Here is an 18,466-nt window from a genome sequence, read left to right as displayed (position 1 = left end):
ACGGCTTCCAGACACCGGGACAGCACTTCGACAGCTTCGTTGGGGTGGCCCGGGGTGGAGAAGTACAGCTGAGTGTCATCAGCGTACAGATGGTAACTCACCCCGAAGCCACTGATGACCTCGCCCAGTGGCTTCATATAGATGTTGAACAGGAGAGGCGAGAGAATCGACCCCTGACGCACCCCACAAGTAAGGCGCCTCGGGGTCGATCTCTGCCCCCCTGTCAACACCGTCTGTGACCGGTCAGAGACATAGGAGGAGAACCACCAATAAACGGTGCCTCCCACTCCCAAACTCTCCAACCGGTGCAGCAAGATACCATGGTTGATGGTATCAAAAGCCGCTGAGAGATCTAACAGGACCAGGGCAGAGGAACAACCCCTATCCCTGGCCCTCCAGAGGTCATCCACCAACGCGACCAAAGCTGTCTCCGTACTATGACCGGGCCGGAAGCCGGACTGGAACGGGTCTAGATAGACAGCTTCATCCAGGTACTGGGGAAGCTGCCATGCAACCACACTCTCTACAACCTTCGCCACAAAGCAAAGGTTGGAGACTGGACGATAATTTCCCAAAATAGCTGGATCCAGGGAAGGCTTCTTGAGGAGGGGTCTCACCACCGCCTCTTTCAAGGCAGCGGGGAAAACCCCTTCCACCAATGAAGCATTTATAATTCCCGAGCCAGTCTCGTGTCACTTCCTGTGTAGCCAGCACTAACCAGGAGGACACGGTCCAGTAAACATGTAGTTGCATGTAACCTCCCCAGCAACCTGTCCACGCCTCGAGAGCCACAGAATCAAACTCATCCCAAACAACCTCAACAAGACGTCTCCGTCATCTCATTTGGATCATCGCAAGTTTGGTCCAAACTATCCCGGCTGAACGATTTTATCGATAGATAACCGTTAAACTCCTCAGCACGTCCCTGTAGGTCATCCTGCCTCCTGATGAAGGAGGGAGCGGGTCACCCGAAACAGGGCGGCCGGGCGGTTATCTGCCGATGCAATGAGGGTGGAAACATAAGAACGTTTCGCCTCCCTCATTGCCACTAGATAGGTCTTAGTAAAAGACCTCACTAGTGTCCAATCAGCCTCGGAACAGCTAGACCTCCAGGTGCTCTCTAGGCGTCTTCTCCGGCGTTTCATCTCCCTCAGCTCCTCAGAAAACCAAGGAGCCAATTGAGATCTACGCCGGGTCAGAGGCCGCAAAGGCACGACACGGTCCAAAGCCCCAGCCGCAGCCCGTTCCCAGGCCGCAACTAGTTCTTCAGTCGTGCCATGGGCAAGATCCTCAGGGAACGGCCCAAGCTCCATCCGGAACCTCTCAGGGTCCATCAGGCGCCTGGGACAGAACCAACGTATTGGCTCTGTCTCCCTGCGGTGGTGAGCGGTGGTCCGAAAATCTAGGCGAAGGAGAAAATGATCTGACCATGACACCGGTTCCGTCACTAAATCTCCTAGTTCCAGATCATTAAACCACTGTCCAGAGATAAAAATCAGATCTAGAGTGCCTCCCCCAGTGTGTGTAGGGCCATCAGTTACTTGAATCAGGTCCAAGGCCGTCATGGAAGCCTGGAACTCCTGGACCACCGTTGATGACAAGCCGGCCGATGGCAAGTTGAAATCCCCCATGACCAAAAGTCTGGGAATCTCAACCGCCACCCCGGCAAGCACCTCCAGTAGCTCAGGTAGGGCTGTAGTCACGCAGCAAGGAGCCAGGTACGCGATCAACAGACCCATCTGATTCCTATGGCCCCACTTCACAAAGAGGGATTCACAACCAGCTATCTGAGGCACAGTGGACTCTCTCGGCTCTAGGCTCTCTTTAATCACAACTGCCACCTCCCCACCCCTACCTTGGGCCCTCGGCTGATGGAATGCACGGAAACCCAGTGGGCACAGTTCAACCAGGGGTACACCCCCCTCTGTGCCCAACCAGGTCTCCGTAATGCCCGTAAAGTCCGCGGACTCCCTCTGAATAAGGTCACAGATCAAGGGAGCCTTATTAACCACGGACTGGGCATTGCACAGCATCAGTCGAAGACCCAAGCTCTGAGGGTCTTGGCCATCCGGGGAACGAGTAAGGACTGAGGGGCCGGAGCACGTGATCGCTTTTAAACATCGAACACGTGCTCCCAGAGAACAATACGGCCCCTTGCCTCTGCCATATCTGCCTCTCCCACTTACTGTACAGATGGAATGACATTCTACGCTCTGAACACCCCCCTCCCCCCTGTCTTCGGACCAAATAAAGTAATGCCGTGAGCACGCACTGGGACTGGGCATACCCTCCCCGACGGGCTTCTCCCCCTACCTGTCACTCCCCTCCCCCCCTTAAAAACCCCTTATTTAAAAACCTATTAAAAAACCCCCACAGATTCTTCTTCGATGCATGCCACCTCTCTGGGTCCCAAGACCCTTCATTAAGGTAGGCCCTCGATAAAGCAGAGGGCCATTCCTGCGAGGCGGGGGAACCTCGCAGCCGTAAAAGCTCGAGAGACAAGTAACTCATGGAGGATTAACATAACAGTAGAAGAAAAGGGCATCCCAAGCCGGCAAAGCAACTGCAGATGTAATAAAGCCGACCCCACTGTCTGCTTAGTCCCTATTCCATAGTTGTTCAGGCAGTTGTTATTGCTTAAACTTGTCGTTGATGTTATTACGTCGCAGATGGAAATTTGCGACCAGGGTCAAACCATGGCCAAGACTCCAGATAGGGAAACAGTCGATGACTACCACGGCCAAAGTCAGGCCCCACCAGTTCAGCCGTGGATGACAATTACGGCCTGGGACACAGGCCCGACAAGGCCGGTAAAGCTGCCCCATACCGCAACGTGGTCACAGGACCCTTGGAGACCCGACAAGTCCAAACAACCGGAGGAAAGTCCACAGACCAGATGTATTAATCAGGGATTGAACTGTCCGAAGACTGCTGATAAAATTAGCGGTCTGGTACGCCGCTACCAGGCAATCACCATATGGAACAACCAAAATTCGGAGTTTAATTACCTCGGACTGATAAAAATTATGTCCGCAAAGCCGCCGATGCCAGATATAGCGGCAAAATTCCGTTTGCCAAAGTCAGCCACAATCCAGGCCTTAATGCCTGGCGTGGCAGGAAAAGGCCACCGATGTCGTTCCCAATTAAAAGATGGTAATCCCGCCGATGTCATTCACGGTAAGTAGGTGATTACCACATGCCAAAACTGTCAGGGCCGCCGATGCCCAAGCCGATGTCCAAGCCGATGTCCGGGCTAATGACCAAACCGGTGATGTTAAGTCCGGCTAAAAGTTCCAGCCGCCAATGTCTTTCGCGGCAAAGCACCAATCCGGCAGACCAACAGACCGGCAGCCAGCAAGCCAGTAGGCCAGCAGGCCGTCTTCAGGGAGCACCGTTCCGCACCCCCCAAAATGGCCGCCGCTGCCCGCAAGCCAGCAATCTGGCAGGCCAGCAGGCCGTCTTCACGAAGCGCCGTTCTGCACCCCCCAATATGGCCGCCGCCGTCCGCTGTCAGGGCTCCAGCCTCGTTCTCGGCGGCCGAGAAACCAACGAGGTCCAAAACCTCTCCATCGGCCGCCGGAAAGATTAAATATGAGGCGGAGGTCTTCGGCAGCTCGGCAGTCGGCTCCACGCAGCTACCCGACTCAGGAAACCCGACCTGCTGTCTCCACGGAGCTCAGGACGCCGCCATACTCAGGCATGCGCAGAAGAAGAATCTGCAAGATGCTTGAAGTCCAGTGTGAAGTTTCCACAGTGTTGGTGTTGGTCCACTGTGCTTCATTAAGTCCAGGGTCAACGCAGCCGTCTACCAGGAGATTTTGGAGCACTTCATGCTTCCTTCCGCAGACAAGCTTTATGGGGATGCTGACTTCATTTTCCAGCAGGACTTGGCACCTGCCCACACTGCCAAAAGTACCAAAACCTGGTTCAATGCCCATTGGATTACTGTGCTTGATTGGCCAGCAAACTCGCCTGACATGTACCCCATAGAGAATCTATGGGGCATTTGCAAGAGAAAGATGAGGGACATGAGACCAAATAATGCAGAAGAGCTAAATGCTGCTATTGAAGCATCCTGGTCTTCCATAACACCTCAGCAGTGCCACAGACTGATAGCATCCATGGCACACCGCATTGAGGCAGTAATTGATGCAAAAGGGGCCCAAACCAAGTACTGTGTACATATGCATGCTTATACTTTTCAGAGATCCAATTTTGTTCTATGTACAATCCTTGTTTTATTGATTTCATGTAATATTCTAGTTTTCTGAGATTGTGAATTTGGGGTTTTCATGAGCTGTCAGCCATAATCATCAAAATTATGACAAATCAAGGCTTGAACTATCTTGCTTTGCATGTAATGAGTCTATCTCATATATTAGTTTCATCTTTTAAGTTGCATTACTGAAATAAATGAACTTTTGCACAATATTCTAATTTTTTGAGTTTCACCTGTATTTCTTCAAATATGTATTCGTGCTTTAAAGATTAAAAATAGCACTTTGATTAGCATGCTCATGAAAAACCTGGTTCTCTAAAAACTAATTTTCAAAGTAATACTCTGTTCTTTTCATACATAGCCTTCTTGCAATATTCTCAACCAGCTAACATTTATAAAGAATACATAAATAATAGAACTCGATTCAATATTTGGTTAGTTTAATCTTTGTTATGGTCATATTCAAGGTGTTGCGCACATCTAAAGAAAAAGTGCAAAATTTATCATAACACTCAGATCTATTTCTACATTTATCTTTCTGCATAGGAAATTAATATCCATGCATCATCATCTTTAGAAGATACAAAGGAAAATACAATTTATTAATAGGCTTTAAAAAGTTAATAACAAAATGAAATTTTTTTAACAAGAAAAGCAAAATAAATCAATCTTGGAAACAAAATGAAAATTCTTTGTCTAAATCCTTATATTTCAATTACCATTAAACCAATCCCACATTATTGTTATTGCTCCATTTTTTCTTCTCTGATTTGAGAGTGTTTCATTTCTTGCACCTGGTACTTTTTTCAGATTTTCTTTATTCATTTAGACAGTCTTTGAGAGTCACTGAAACAAGCTCTAAAAATACAGTTCAATACTAAATGCCAATTTAAAATAACTATGCACTTCTCCTTTGAGAGCCTATAATTGGAATACAGCTTAAATCCCTTAAGAAGGATTCAGATGGAAGAATGATTCATATCAATGAGGAGAATATTTGTAGCTTAGAGATGAAATGAGGGGTCCTTGCTCCTCTCTGAGATTAGTTGTTTTCTTGCAGATATTTCATTATCCAAACTAGGTAACATTATCAGTGCTATCATATGAATGATGCATATGATTTATCCAGCACATTTAAATCATGGTATACTGATGATCCCATTTTTAAAATCAGATTTATTTTAAAATAAATATATCTCAGTTTATTGTAATTAATAATAGCATGGAGTGACCTTATATTTGCTATGTGACTTTCTCAATGTATGTCATTCATTTCTCTCTTTCCCAATTCTTGTAATTTGGGGTCCTTATATTTTTCCTTTACACTCTTTCTCTAACTACTTAGAAATGAACGCTGCTGTCATTTGCTTTACAAGACAAAGGAATGTGTTGGACAATATTACAACCCACATACATATATTTAAAATGATATTTGAACTAAGAAAGTTGTTGCATTCTACTTCCAATCAATTTGGATTATGAAGCTAGTATAAGCAAAAAGTATTGGATAATATTGTGCATGGTATTTTATTTACAAGGGAAAATGGTAGTTAATGAACTATAAAGAAAACAGTTTCTCTTGGAATTCTTATATTCACATTATAGTATGTTAGGATATCAGCTAACTATGTTAACTTTTAAAGTTGTCTATTATTTCAGTGTAAAATTATATACAACTGTTACATCTTTGGAAATTATAAATTTTCGTCACCCTATATATACTAACCAAAACAGAAAATATTTAGAGAATGGGAGAGACATGCAAAAAAAAAAACACCCCATAATCTAGATATTCATTTAGGAGTAGTAAATAGTTCTGATTTTAAAAAAGGTTAGAGAGAAGACTAATCATATTTTTCCTTGATTATCAAGGGCAGAGAGAAATATAAAGAAAAAAATAATGACTTGATGACAAAGAAAAAAATATAATGTGACTTTAAATGCTGTATTGGCAGCTGTAAATGGTTACAGGGGCAAGATCAGAATTTTTGTTTTGGATATACTTAATTCATAGCAATGTATAGGATTAAATGTAGAGCCAGCAGTATCATATAATTGTTCAGAATGATAGGTGATTTTATGAGGCCAGCCAGGAAAAATGCATGAAGTTAGAATTTGAAAATGAAAGTTAATAAAATCATCTCTAAGCATGAAGCAAAGAATCTTTCTCATTTCTAGCAATGTTGAATGTTCAGTTAATCAGGTAGAGAGAAAATTGGGTGAGACAAAACTAGATCAAAATAGTGACGGTCCCAGAGAGGCTACAGAATGTTTGTGAGTGAACAAGATTTGCAGTTGTGCAAACATTTGAGAGGGGAAATCCAGCGCTGCTGCTGTAGCCCTTAAAGCAGAGTATCTAGCAAAAGATGAGCGTAGCAGAACTGTTCCTGTCAGATAGGGGGGCCAAGATTGTGTAAGGGCAACTAGCTATGGTGCTTGGGGGAAAGGTAGTTGTTTTCTAGATGCAAGAGCAGAAAAAGAGGCGAGGCAGTCATGCAAACTGGGATAAAATGCAGCCTGAAAGGCCAAGCTAGAATGAAGCTAGAATAACCAACTCAAAAGCTGAATAATATTAAATTAGACTTGGATCGACTAAGAAATAAGATTCTCCAGAAACAAAATTGTGAGACTGAAGGCTGTATTTCCATAGTATCCAGAGCATCATTATGTATCAATGGTATCAAGGCTTCCTATCTTGTAAAGTCAAAATAACTAAAATACGAAAGAGTCCCGTAATCCTGTAATTCTACAGCTGAAAGGAGTATATAATTCTAGGAAGAGATATCAACTTCTGTTAGGTGCTTCATTCTAAAAATCACTTCTTGCATACTGGAGTCTACAAAAGAAATGCTTGCTGTAATTCTGAGGGTTTTAGGGACAGGGTGTTGTACACATAATTAGTATTCATTAATTTGCATATAATTACTCATTCCATCCTTACATGTGAAACCTGGTTTAGATATATTTAAAAATCTAACTGAATTGCTTCACCAGCAGATGGCAGATTTTGATTTTTGTAATGAAAATTAATTGAATAATTTAAAATCTGATAGTAAGTTAGGGCAGCACTGTGTTGCATTGAAAGCTTTTTGTAATTCATACATTTTAAAAATATAACAAAATCTCTTATAGATTACAATAACTTGAAAGTTACCTAACTGAGATATGAGGACTTTCTCATCTTGTTCTGGATTTGGGATGAAACATAATCTAGGCAACATGAAGAGGGCAAGGTTAATGTACAGGTAGTCCTTAAATTACAACAGTTTATTTAGTGACTGCAAAGTTACATCAGCCCTGAAAAAAGTGACTTATGATTGTTTTCTGCACTTATATCAATTGCCATGATCACATGATTAAAATTCAGATGCTTGGTAGCTGACTCATACAGTTGCAGTGTCCCAGGGTCATGTGATCTTCCTTTTGCGACCTTGTGACCAGCAAAGTCAATGTGGAAACCAGATTCACTTAACAACCATGTTACAAACTTAACAACTGCAGTGATTCACTTAACAATTGTGGCTAGAAAGGTTGTAAATGGGACAAAACTCACTTAACAAATATTTATCAACAGAAATTTTGTTCTCTATTGTGGTCTTAAGTTGAGGACTACTTGTATATTGCTCCCTTTCTCTTTTCAGCAATTATTCATGTGTATCATTTGCCATTGACCCATCTATGTTCTCAGTTACTGTGCACTTTCCCTCCTTCCCATCAGCTACCTACCTTCTTGCATTTCTCCCTATTCCTTCTGCCCCAAACTACTTATGGGACAGAACAGTTCTATTTTGCTTCATATGTGAACAAAATACCCAATATGTACATGTTTCACTTTGAAAATGGACCACTCAAAACTAGTTCCTTCACAAAATAGATCACATGCAGAATATTTTGCACATTGTTATATTCAATCTCCTCTATTGTTTTTATCAGCTATTAAGGTGGATATGCTGTTTGTGAATTTGGAAACTCTAGCTTTCATATATAATAGCTATATTCTCAGCATTATGAACAAATGAAATTTAGCTAATGGTTAGTAGTTAATACTGATGGTAAACTCTGGAGCAAAATTGCATGGAAAGGTAAGAAAAATATACAGGTAGTCCTCAATTTATGATCAGTCGCTTAATGACAGTCGAAGTTATGACAGAAAAGTTGAAAAAAAGTTACTTACAACCTGTCCTCAAAGTTATGACTGGCATACCACCCCCACAGTCAGCATGATCACATTTCAGGCACTTGGCAACTGGCTCATATTTACAATTGGTTGCAGCATCATGTGATTACAGATTGCAACTTTTTTATCATTTTTCAGCAAAAAACACCTGTTGTGACTAATTTAACTGTGGTAAATTAAATCCAGTCACATGATGATTCCACTTACAACCTGAATGAATCACAACAATGAATTCTGGGCTTAATTATGATCATAAATCAAGACTACCTATATGGGAAAGTGTTAAGAATGTCTATCAGTTCTGAAAGCTTCAAACGAATTTTAGATTTAAACTTTCATTTACAATTATAGTCCCAATGTTTGGAGTATCTGATGAAATTGATTTTTCAGTTTCCTATCTTCCGTAGAATGTTTCTTTCAGCATCACTTCATATTTTACATTATGGTATGAAATACAGTCTCTTCTGGTCAGCTGGGTGGCTGTATAAATTTGATAAATAAATTATGTGCCAGTATAATGAAAACTAGGAATATAAATTCCTATATCTAGATATATAAAATATGTTGAATAATGAAAGAGCAGAATTATAAAAGAATCCAATGCATTGCTTGCCTTTATTTTTATAGGTCTCACTAGGCGGTGTTGATCTGACGGTGCGGGTTCTCACAACGGGTTACTGGCCCACTCAGTCGGCCACACCAAAGTGCAACATTCCCCCAGCTCCCAGGCATGCTTTTGAAATATTTAGGAGGTAAGAAATTCTTAAGATTTTTTTTTTGCTTGGAATTTGTTTTAAAACATAGTTAATGCCCAGATTTTTGTGAGCGTTCAATATGTGCTAAATTATTCTGCATCCACACTAGTTATTTCAAAAATAGTATTTTACTATTATATAAATAGTATATAAATTAGAATAATAAAATAAATAAATACTATTGCAAGATTTTTTTGAAAAAAAAATGTAGACATTGACGGCTTATAAACATTTTTTGGATTGCATGCAGTTGTTTTAATAAGTTCTTATTTATTAATAGATTTCTGTGATTCTCATATGTGGACTCTGGTTGGTTCACAATTCTAAGATTATAATTAGTATGTCATGTTTAAGATAACATAACATTTGAACTATAGTTTTTGAATGATTTTTTTAAAATAGCTGATGTTTTGTAATAAATTAAATATTGTTAATAAAATGTTTATGTGGACTTCAAAAAACCTTTTGTTGGAAATTTGCAATACAGTTGGGCAGCTGTCGATTGATTTTCTTTAATTTTGTAGATTTTATTTAGCCAAACATAGTGGACGGCAGCTAACACTCCAACATCACATGGGTTCTGCAGATCTTAATGCGACCTTCTATGGCCCTGTAAAAAAAGTAAGTGTCTTTGCTTAAAAATTGTGTGGTCTGAGTCATCTTTTAATGACAATTTACTATATTTGTACTTTCCAAAAAAGGTTTAATTTGGCATTCATTTGTTTTCAGAATATCCACTTTCCAAATTTCACATGTGCTTTAAGCAAAAAATGCATACAAATGTGCATTATTATGAAATAATTGACATAAACATGAACATATTAAAGTAATAAAAATGCATCTATTAAATAAATATATTTTAAATACATTTTTAAAATGTATATTTGGGAAACTTGCATACAAAATATGCATAAATGGAAAGGCTTTTTAATGCATTCTATTTAAATTAAAATTATAAAAAGATATAGAAGTACAGCGAATCACACTTAAATTAGAAAAAATGCAAAACTTATAAAGAAATTAGGCCTTTAATTTGTGCCACTGACTGCCATTGTTAATCTTATGCTACACAAAGTTATATTTTGGGAGATTTACTATATGACGTAGTCTTGTGAATCGACCGATGAACTTAAAGATATAACAGAGGCATCTAGTTTTTCTGCCAAAAATTCTCAGAGAATCAGAACCGCAGAAACTTCAAATTTCTCTCTATCATAGATGTAGTCCTTAATAGCTGCCCCATTTAGCAACTATTTAAACTTACAATGGCATTGAAAAAATAACTTTACAACTGATCCGCACACTTGTAAGTGCTACAGCATCCCTGAGGCCACATGATCACAATTTGTGACCTTCACAGCCAGCTTCTAACAAGTAGAGTTAGTGAAATCACAAGTTGTGGTCATATTTATTTATTTATTTATTTATTTATTATTTACATTTCTATACCACCCTTCTCCGAAGACTCAGGGCGGTTTACAGCCAAGTTAAAAAGACATATACAAAAATTAAAACACAATATTTGAAATTTAAAAATCTGAAACCATAAGGTCGAATATTAAAATAACAAGAAATAAAACCACTCAATTAAAAATTACTCTTAGGCCAACCCTGCTCGTTGAAACAAAAAAGTCTTGAGCTCGCGCTTAAAGGCCCGGAGGTCGGGAAGAAGGCGTAGCCCCAGAGGCAGTTTGTTCCATAGGGTAGGTGCCCCAACAGAGAAGGCTCTTCCCCTGGGGGCCGCCAGCCGACATTGTTTAGTTGACAGCACCCCGAGGAGACCTTCCCTGTGGGAGCGCACAGGTCGATGGGAGGCTATTGGCAGCAGTAGGCGGTCCCGTAAGTAACCTGGTCCTATGCCATGGAGCGCTTTAAAGGTGATCAACACCTTGAATCGCACGTGGAAGAACACCGGCAACCAGTGCAGCTTGCGTAGAAGAGGTGTTATATGGAAGCTCCGAGACGCTCCCTCTATCCCCCACGCAGCCGCATTCTGTACCAGTTGAAGTCTCCCGGTGCTCTTCAAGGGGAGCCCCATGTAGAGAGCATTGCAGTAATCCAGGCGGGAGGTAACGAGGGCATGAGTGACCGTGCATAACGAATCCCGGTCCAGGAAGGGATGCAGTTGGCGGATCAGGCGAACCTGATAAAAAGCTCCCCTGGCAACGGCCGTCAAGTGTTCTTCCAACGACAGCCGTGCATCCAGGAGAACGCCTAAGCTGCGAACCAGCTTCCTGGGGGCCAGTGACTCGCCCCCCACAGTCAGCGATGGAACTAGCTGACTGTACTGGGACGCCGGCATCCACAGCCACTCCGTCTTGGATGGGTTGAGTCGAAGTCTGTTCGTCCCCATCCAGACCCGAACGGCTTCAAGGCACCGGGACATCACATCGACGGCTTCGCTAGTGATCCGGGGTGGAAATGTACAGTTGAGTGTCATCAGCGTACAGCTGGCAACTCACCCCAAAACCATGGATGATCTCCCCCAACGGTTTCATATAGATGTTGAACAGGAGGGGCGAGAGAACCGACCCCTGCGGCACCCCACATATGAGGTGCCTCACGGTCGATCTCTGCCCTCCCGCCAACACTGTCTGCAAGCGGTCGGAGAGATAAGAGGAGAACCACCAAAAAACGGTGCCCCCCACTCCCAGGCTCCCCAACCGCTGCAGCAAGATACCATGGTCGATGGTATCAAAAGCCGCTGACAGATCAAGTAGGACCAGGATAGAGGAACAACCCCTATCCCGGGCCCTCCAGATGTCTCACTTAATTACACATGGTGATTTGCTTAACAATCAAGTGGGAAGTCATATGGTAGGTTCATTATGGTCCTGTGATACTTGCTTAACAACAACAGTGCTTAGTCATGGAGTTGCTGGCCACACTTGTGGTTATTAAGCAAGGATTACCTGCACTGTTCTGCCTCATAGTTTCTTTATGGGGATAGCAGCCTTCCCAAAGCTAAATGTGTCCAGATATATTGTGTTGCAATTTTTCAAAGATATGCTGGAAGTTCTAATATAGCATAGCTGGAAATTGCCACATGGAATTATTCTGTTTATAGCTTTTTAATGCAACCATTATGATAAGCTATGTATGTTTTTTTTCTTGGCACAGGATAATCTGTCAGTGGACAGGGATTGCACATTTGGTTGTTTGCTTGTTTTGGGTGCCTATGGCCATTAGGTTATATGGTGGTTTCATAGTCTCAGATATGTTATTTCTTCCCGACTTGACATGCCTATCTTGTTTAACTTTATTTTAAAATATTTTTTTCATTGGCCACAAAATAACAGAATTACAGAATTGGAAGGAACATTGGAGATCTTCTAGTCCAACCCTCTACTTAAGCAGGAAACTTTATACCATTTCAGACAAATTGTTGTCCAATTTCTTCTTAAAGAGCACCCACAACTTTATAATTTTCATAGTGTGATTTTACAGCATTCTAGGTCCACAAATAGTATTGTAGAGATCACAGCTGTAAATTGTATATTTCTAATTTGCTTCAGAGTAACAAGGCACAGCTTGACAGTATGATCTGTTGGGAACTTAACTGATAGCAGCACTGTGATGTACATATGATTTATTTGTGGCTGCTTTGTGGTTTGTTTCTGCTCTTTTCTGAAAACCATCCAGAGACATGCAAGACATCATTAGCTAAGACAAAAAAGAAATAGACATTTTTGCTATGCTTGTTCCACAGATTACATTCTTTGTCAACAAACTTTGGTTTAGTTTAATATACAGATACTTTTGCATTGCATGCTTTCAGCTACAGTTTGAAAGGTTTTTTAAAAGAAAACTTTGATTTTCCAATAGCTTGTTAAAAAAAATAGGCCAACCATGCAAAATAATTTAAGTCCTGTGACAAGAAAACAAAGATAAATACCTTTAAATGAAAAGTATGTAACAACTTAAGCTTTTTAGTAAGTACTTAAATATTTAATCACTAAGTAAATGAAAATATTCCTAGAATGACTGTTGATTTTTTTATAATTAAAACAGGAAGATGGTTCAGAGGTTGGTGTAGGAGGTGCCCAAGTAACTGGCTCTAATACAAGGAAGCACATATTGCAAGTCTCTACTTTCCAGATGACAATACTCATGCTTTTTAATAACAGAGAAAAATATACTTTTGAGGTATGAGCTTTGTTAGCTATACACTTTCCTCTATCTCTTGAATATGTTTTTATTTTCACAAATCATGGGAAAATGGGATTGTTCATATCTTCACAAATCATGGGAAAATTGAGATTGTTCGTATCGCATATAGGAATTTTACAGAAAATTCCTATATGCAATATACAATGTTAATATCTAGAATACTAATTAATTGTCAGGCCTGGAAACCATACTAGGCCTTAGGGTTCCAGACACTACCACATTTTTCCCCTGAGGGGAAGAAGGTTTTTTTTTCTGGAACCTTGACATTAATCTTACTAACCATTTTCACTTAATTAAATTTGAGAATTCCTGTTCGTTATGATTTACATTTTTTGTTTAATATAATCTTGAAACTATATTACACCATTGTAAATGAAATTGATATGCTGCAATTCCTCCCTCCCATTATTTTTATTTAGAGTATTTAGTGACACTATTGCCATTTTAACGCTGTGCATTTTTTCAGTAATGTTCACTTTTTTTGCCATGTAATGAGCTGTAAAATGCAGGTGACATAGGTATAACATTTAAATTATTGCATTTGAATGTCACCATATATGGCATTGAAATTCAGTGTGAAATTAAGAACAAAGCTATCTTAAAAGTGAATATTTAGTGGATTGTCAATTTAGTTAAAACTTTTTTTAAAAAAATTATATTTTAAATCAAGGTTGATTTTGTTGTATAAATTAATATTGTTTTAGTTTGGTATTTAGAGTATTTTGTGAAAAATCTTGCTAAAAACAATGCTAATTACTAGGCAAGTGAAAAGAACTTTCTCTGAATTTAGAAATTTGGAACTTGAAATTCAGAATTGTGTTTTTGAATGTACTTTCATATCTTTGTTTAAAACATCTTTATTTTGAGAAACAATGGATATTGCAGGTTATTTTTAGTGGCCTATTTTCTGAAGTGGTAAAGGGCAAAAGAGTGAGGAAGAATGTTATTACTGTTATTATCTGTGTTAAAAATATACCATGCCCTTGTACAGAATGTACAGACTGTATACAGCTCCCCAATTTTAATTGGTCACCCCATATCTTAAGTACACACCACATAAATTCATACAAGTGACCAATTTTGAGTAAGTGTTATTTTTTTCAGTAACAGTGGGAATGGGAATCTTAAACCTCTGAAGAGAAAACCATTTCAGTTTTCACTCTTTACCCAGCTACTTACAGTTTCTCTGTCATTCCCAGTTCTAAGACCCTTAAAAATGCTAAACATAGACTAAAGTTTCCTTAATGCTCTTTTGGTGACACCACAACTCAGATTCTATTTTGTGACCTCCGTTTGATCAGGAGATTGATCAGGAGTCCCCCAAGGGCTCTTTTTATAAAATTTGCCTTTCTGTGTACAAAATCTTTATTCAATTTGATATAGGAGATACAACAAGAGACAGATATTCCTGAAAGAGAGCTTGTACGAGCGCTGCAGTCCCTCGCATGTGGAAAACCTACACAACGGGTTCTTACAAAAGAGCCAAAATCAAAAGAAATAGAAAATGGACATATATTTACAGTGAATGATCAATTCACATCCAAACTGCACAGAGTCAAGATTCAAACAGGTATGTTCACTTTCACTTAGCTGTCAGTTTCACTCTTTATTGACTCCTGATTGCGCTCTCACACACTCTTCATCACAGCTCCTCTTCTCTGGCTTCTTCTCCAATAATTTCAAATATTTCACTGTCCTGACCAAAAACAAAAACAAAAAACAGGAAGTGGGGGGACAATTCTTAGTTTATTTTCCATTCTAACACCGTTCTTTCTAGAATTGATAGTCTCTCTTAGACATTCCACTGAATTGCCAAATCTAAAGGTTTTGATTCTCGTATTTCTGGATGCAGTCCCGTTTGATTCACTTTGTTATTTATCAGTTAGATCTCTGATTCTGTATCAGATAATTCTCTGTCTAATCATTCTTTCAAATTCTTCTTTTTCTGGGTGAGGGTTTCTTCCAAAGCTCATCCTTTTGTCTATTTTTGTCTGTTAATATATTACCCCAGGAGACTTAAAACAAAATGTCTCTCATTAAAGTATTCATGAAAAGCATCAGTCCTCATTTAAAGGAGGAACAAACTACTCTTGCCTTCCAGATATTGCCAAAAGACAATTTCCAATATTTTCTGGGTGCATAATCAATTAAAGATGCTGGAAATTTTATCTGGGAAGAGCATAAGGACCTCACCTTGTTTAAGGAATGAAAATCAAACAGGTTTCATTATTACACTACTGGATCACTTTGACTTGACTTATTTTCAAATTGTCGATGATTACTATTTTTAAAAATGCTACTTTTATTTTAATTGTGCGAGTCTATTCTATTCTTTCAGTTGCTGCCAAACAAGGAGAGTCAGACCCCGAAAGAAAAGAAACAAGACAGAAAGTGGATGATGACAGAAAGCATGAGATAGAGGCTGCTATAGTCCGGATAATGAAATCTAGAAAGAAGATGCAACATAATGTGCTAGTAGCAGAGGTAATTTAATTAATGACTGAAAAATTGAAATAAAAGTGTTGAAGTTTCTAAACAATTTAAATTAAAATTTCACAGTTAAAAGATTCATGAAAACTCTCCCAATTAAAGTGAGTTAAAGCAGTTCTTTAAAAGTACTCACAAATGGAGTTAGGCACATATCCCTGAGGAAGGACTTCTGTAGGATTGGGTGATACTCTAGTTCTAGCTCCAGTTTATAATCTTAATTACCATAAAGTAGTTTGTACCACCAATAAAAAACTTATACACTGACCCCTTTTTTTTCTGGAAGTAAATAATTTAGACCCAGGCAACTTCAGTCTCAAAACCAGTCCCTTAAGTTAACTGTGGAAACACTAGCTTCCATATGATGTATTATACTCAGTCAAATCTTGATGTAATATCGCATGTATAAATGTATACAGGCCTGCTTTTCCTAAACAGTTATAGCTGACATGGAGAGGAAAAAAGTAAATATATCTCAATATTTCAGTGTATGGATGCAGTCATGACATTTATAGTGGTGAGATTGCTGTCCATCATCACATTTCAGAACTTTAATTTACTGCCCTAGTACCAAATACTAGCATGTCCATCTCTGATTACCTTCCAAACCCAGTGCTTACACCTTAGAAACAGTCCTAGCTCCAGCTGCCATATATTTGCTTATAGTCAGTGATGTTTACTGTAGGACCCCCAAAATACAGAATTAGTTTTCAGTTTATGAAATTTGTGAAAGCATCAATAATTGAAAAAGCATCCTACATGTTTTGTTTTTCACACAAAGTCATATCGAGGCTTGCTTTCTTGCTAATATAAATAATATTAAAATACTTTTTCTTCTGTTTCAGGTAACTCAACAATTGAAGGCACGATTCCTCCCAAGTCCAGTTGTTATTAAAAAGCGTATTGAAGGACTTATTGAGCGAGAATATTTGGCACGAACACCTGAGGACCGCAAAGTATACACTTACGTAGCATAAAACGTGTCCCACAACTATGATTTATTCTTGGACTATATTCTTCGCATGAACTGAGAAGTTCTTTTAAAAATCATTAAATATTAAGACGACCATATCTTCTATTAAATTACAATACATGTTCTAGACCAGTCAGATCAAGCCTTTACTCCTTCAGAAAGTTTTTCAACATCAAAATGATTGAGCTTCAAGCTTCTCAGCATTTATCCCTGTAGAGATCATCCTTACAATTTCCTCGGGAAAATGTGAATGTGCCGCGTTTTTGTTTTCAATACTGTATGAAAACAGGAAAAAAAAAATAAAAACGAATTTAGAAAATACAGCTCATTAAAAAAAATAAAATTGTTGAAATTTCATTTCCCCGAATCTTCAGTGTTGATGTAAATGTGTTTTCTGTAGTGTTGCTTAGCACTTTGTGCACTGTATAGGTTGGGTTACAAGAAAAACACATGATGGTAAGATTGAATTTCAAAAATACTGCTGTTTTGGACATTTCTTTAAAGAACTGTGTTTAATTTACTATTTGGTAAATTTATAAAAGCCTGGTGATTTTGGCTTGGTTTTTCTTTCCACCTACACTCATTCATATTCCAGTTAATATGAGGAAGAACCTTTTTTCCGGCACAATTATGGGCTGTAATATTTGGCCTTCCCTTTTGTCATTTGAGAAATTCCAAATGAAGTTGCATACTAATTAGGTTTGTTCTGATTCCTTTATAGGAGAAATGGGAAAACATTAGTCTGTATAAACTGTATCATACTTTTTGCTGTTGTATTCACTGCTCATAGTGGATTGTACAGAGCGATGTTTTTATTTCACTCAATGTAGACAAAACAAATTTAAAATAAATGGATTTAGTGTACCCAGAGCACTAATTCAAATGTATTACAGCACAGGGATGGCAATTTATTAAACCAAATACTGCCCCTTGGAGAAGCACATTAACCTATGCTCTGTTCATGAGGTTAGAAGGGGATTTTATGCCTTTTTAATTTCTCACTTTTCAGGAGGTTCAAATGAAGCCACTGTGCACTATTAATTTACTGTTTTAAAATGCAATCTTAAAATGCAATAAATATTGTTACTTTGATCTTATTAAATCTCCAGTTCTTGCAACAACTACTTTCTCCTTCTCAAGGTGGGTAAGGATGAAGTTTTGACTACTACTAACGCTTTTAAAATTCGATTTTTTAAAAATTGCAGTAGCATTTTACTGTGTAATCTGATACCAAATGAAATTTTATGTAGCTCCTATACTGTATAACCTAGTTTTACAGCAATGAGTTCACAAAGATTCTACCCTTTTGTGCACAAATTGTGAAGTGCTGCTGAGCAATTTAATTTTAGCTTAAGTTCATAAATAGTATTCAGATGTAACAGAGTAACTTTTTTAAAATAAATGTATAGCATGTACAGGAAAGAGAACTAGTTGAATTCTGTTTCAACCTGTAAAGTTGAAGTTCTCACTGAGCTTTTCATGTATTATTGCTGTATTTCATTTGTACATTTGTATAACAGATACGTTTTCAATACTGAATATTACAGCTCGCTTAGGCTTAGATAAGCTTGGTTCTGCATTGCAGGGTTGCTATTAGTAATGGATGTAAGATTTCTGGTTTTTCTTTTTTTTCCTGCTATGGAGACGATTTTGAGTTATTGTCTGCAATATGAAAAACTGTAACA

The 18,466-nt window shown here is 39.0% G+C and overlaps 1 protein-coding gene across 1 annotated transcript in view; it reads left to right on the top strand.

Moving 5' to 3' along the window:
- CUL3 (cullin 3) overlaps nucleotides 1-17,883 on the top strand; it is a 59,354-nt gene extending 41,471 nt beyond the window's left edge. Inside the window, exons 11-16 of the mRNA XM_058189056.1 lie at nucleotides 9,024-9,148; nucleotides 9,676-9,772; nucleotides 13,163-13,297; nucleotides 14,705-14,891; nucleotides 15,660-15,805; nucleotides 16,654-17,883. Coding sequence (XP_058045039.1) covers nucleotides 9,024-9,148; nucleotides 9,676-9,772; nucleotides 13,163-13,297; nucleotides 14,705-14,891; nucleotides 15,660-15,805; nucleotides 16,654-16,785 — 822 coding nt within the window. The 3' untranslated portion in view covers nucleotides 16,786-17,883. The remainder of the gene's footprint in view (nucleotides 1-9,023; nucleotides 9,149-9,675; nucleotides 9,773-13,162; nucleotides 13,298-14,704; nucleotides 14,892-15,659; nucleotides 15,806-16,653) is intronic.
- The last annotated feature ends 583 nt before the right edge of the window (nucleotides 17,884-18,466 follow it).

This window comes from Ahaetulla prasina, chromosome 6 (assembly GCF_028640845.1).
Source record: "Ahaetulla prasina isolate Xishuangbanna chromosome 6, ASM2864084v1, whole genome shotgun sequence".
Lineage (NCBI taxonomy): Eukaryota > Metazoa > Chordata > Lepidosauria > Squamata > Colubridae > Ahaetulla > Ahaetulla prasina.
The sequence above is the reverse complement of the archived record's forward strand: the minus strand, read 5'-3'. Positions and strand labels throughout refer to the sequence as shown.